Here is a 1,751-nt window from a genome sequence, read left to right on the forward strand (position 1 = left end):
ACTTTTACTAACTACCCAATCGCATTAGATGCTAGCTTACTTAATTAGAGACCACACGACAATCATTAGTATATCATTTATAGATAAAACACGAAATTTAAGCAACAGAAAAACTCACATGTCCACCATGGCAGCTACTTCCTCTGGATTCTCAACTGCATGTTCATGCCATGTTTCATTAGACCTGAAATTCATTAATCAAATCATTAGTTAAACCCGAAAAAAAACAATTCAATTTACTAAACCTTGCTTAATCACTACTTACACTACAATCATTGAAATGTTGCATTATCATTCAATACTCTCTAATAACACACCGGTGTTTAAGCAAATGGATCTGTACATAATCAATAGAATATAAAAAGAATTCCTTCCAATTCTAGATCTTTAATACCAAATCCAAATAATCATGATCAAGTAATTCAAATCAAGAAAAAGGGTTCTCTTGTTTGAACATAGATTTGAGAAGTTAATGCTCTATTTCCATGAACCAGATCACATAAAAACATTGATCCAAAACATTTCAATACCTTGTGGAATCGACGCCAGTGAAGAACATTGATAGGAGTAATGCAGAAGCAAAGAGGACAAGTATTTGTGTAATAGCCATTGCTCTTTCTCTGTAATCTGTATTGTGTTGTTCTGTTTCTTTATCTTTGTCTAAGACAGAGGCTTTTGTCGGTCTTTTGTGTTTGAACAAAGAAGAAGAAGAAGGAAGAAGGAAGATGAAAAGACTTAAAGAAAGGCTTCAGGGGAAGAGGTTATTATATAAGAGAATTGAGCGTGACATTTTTCACTAGAATCATATTTAGCCTAATTAATTATTTAGAATAGATCATATAATTTCTTCATTATTTACATAGTTTGAAATAGCCCGATGCTGACATGTTTTTTACTATATAGTTTTTTCGCATTTATAACATCCAATGCTGGAAATGTAGGTGATACGACAAGAGACAAATTATATAAACAGAAGAAAATAGAAGAGAAATTGTACTCACTCGTTTTTTTTCAATAAAAGCGGAAATGCTAAGGAGAATTGATGTTATAATTGAAATCGCTCACATTTTTCATGGTTTGTACGTACTTGCTAAACCATTAATGTATATGTGTCACATAGAATAAAATTTGACATTCACAAAATGTATAATATATATTGTCACAATCCTATAATCAAAGTATAATCATACAGGACAAATAGTTTAGTGGTTTTGCACTTTCATTCTTCTCGGTTCTCACCTTTAAATGATGGGCTAAAATCTTAACAATATGAATTTAAATGTTGGCAGATAGAACTCTAAATCAATTATCACAAATTGTTCGTTTGTTAGATAATTTAAATTCAAATAAAAATCAATGCCATGAACGACATTACTGTTTTGTTTACCCTCGATTTTTACCTAAAAAATCTCCAAATTCATAAAATAAATAATAATTTTCGAAATATCTAATTCGATGAAGATGAACACGCCTCATCAATGCGATTTTGAGTTAAATACCTTGTGATTTTAAATAGATTCCCAAACCATCAACTGAACTAGTGATGTAATTGGTTTAAAGAATATTGATGTAAATTGATTTAAACTTCCGAATGAGATAACAAATTTGGTGATTTCCTAGTTTATAACTTCAGGTTTGTAATCCTCTCAAGCTCCGAGCTCAGAACATTTTATATGATTCCTTTCAAATGTCACTTGAATCAGCAACATCTAGACTTTAACTAAAATATTCTCAGTTAAACTATAGCACTT

At 30.6% G+C, this 1,751-nt stretch overlaps 1 protein-coding gene across 1 annotated transcript in view; it reads right to left on the reverse strand.

The window, feature by feature from the left end:
- LOC9298293 (probable pectate lyase 20) overlaps positions 1 to 733 on the reverse strand; it is a gene marked incomplete at its 3' end in the record, with an annotated part of 3,223 nt that extends 2,490 nt beyond the window's left edge. Inside the window, exons 1-2 of the mRNA XM_002862170.2 lie at positions 531 to 733; positions 119 to 184 (exon numbers count right to left, since the gene is read on the reverse strand). Coding sequence (XP_002862216.2) covers positions 119 to 184; positions 531 to 610 — 146 coding nt within the window. The remainder of the gene's footprint in view (positions 1 to 118; positions 185 to 530) is intronic.
- Between the last annotated feature and the right edge of the window lie 1,018 nt (positions 734 to 1,751).

Source organism: Arabidopsis lyrata (genome assembly GCF_000004255.2).
Source record: "Arabidopsis lyrata subsp. lyrata unplaced genomic scaffold ARALYscaffold_890, whole genome shotgun sequence".
Classification (NCBI taxonomy): Eukaryota; Viridiplantae; Streptophyta; class Magnoliopsida; order Brassicales; family Brassicaceae; genus Arabidopsis; species Arabidopsis lyrata.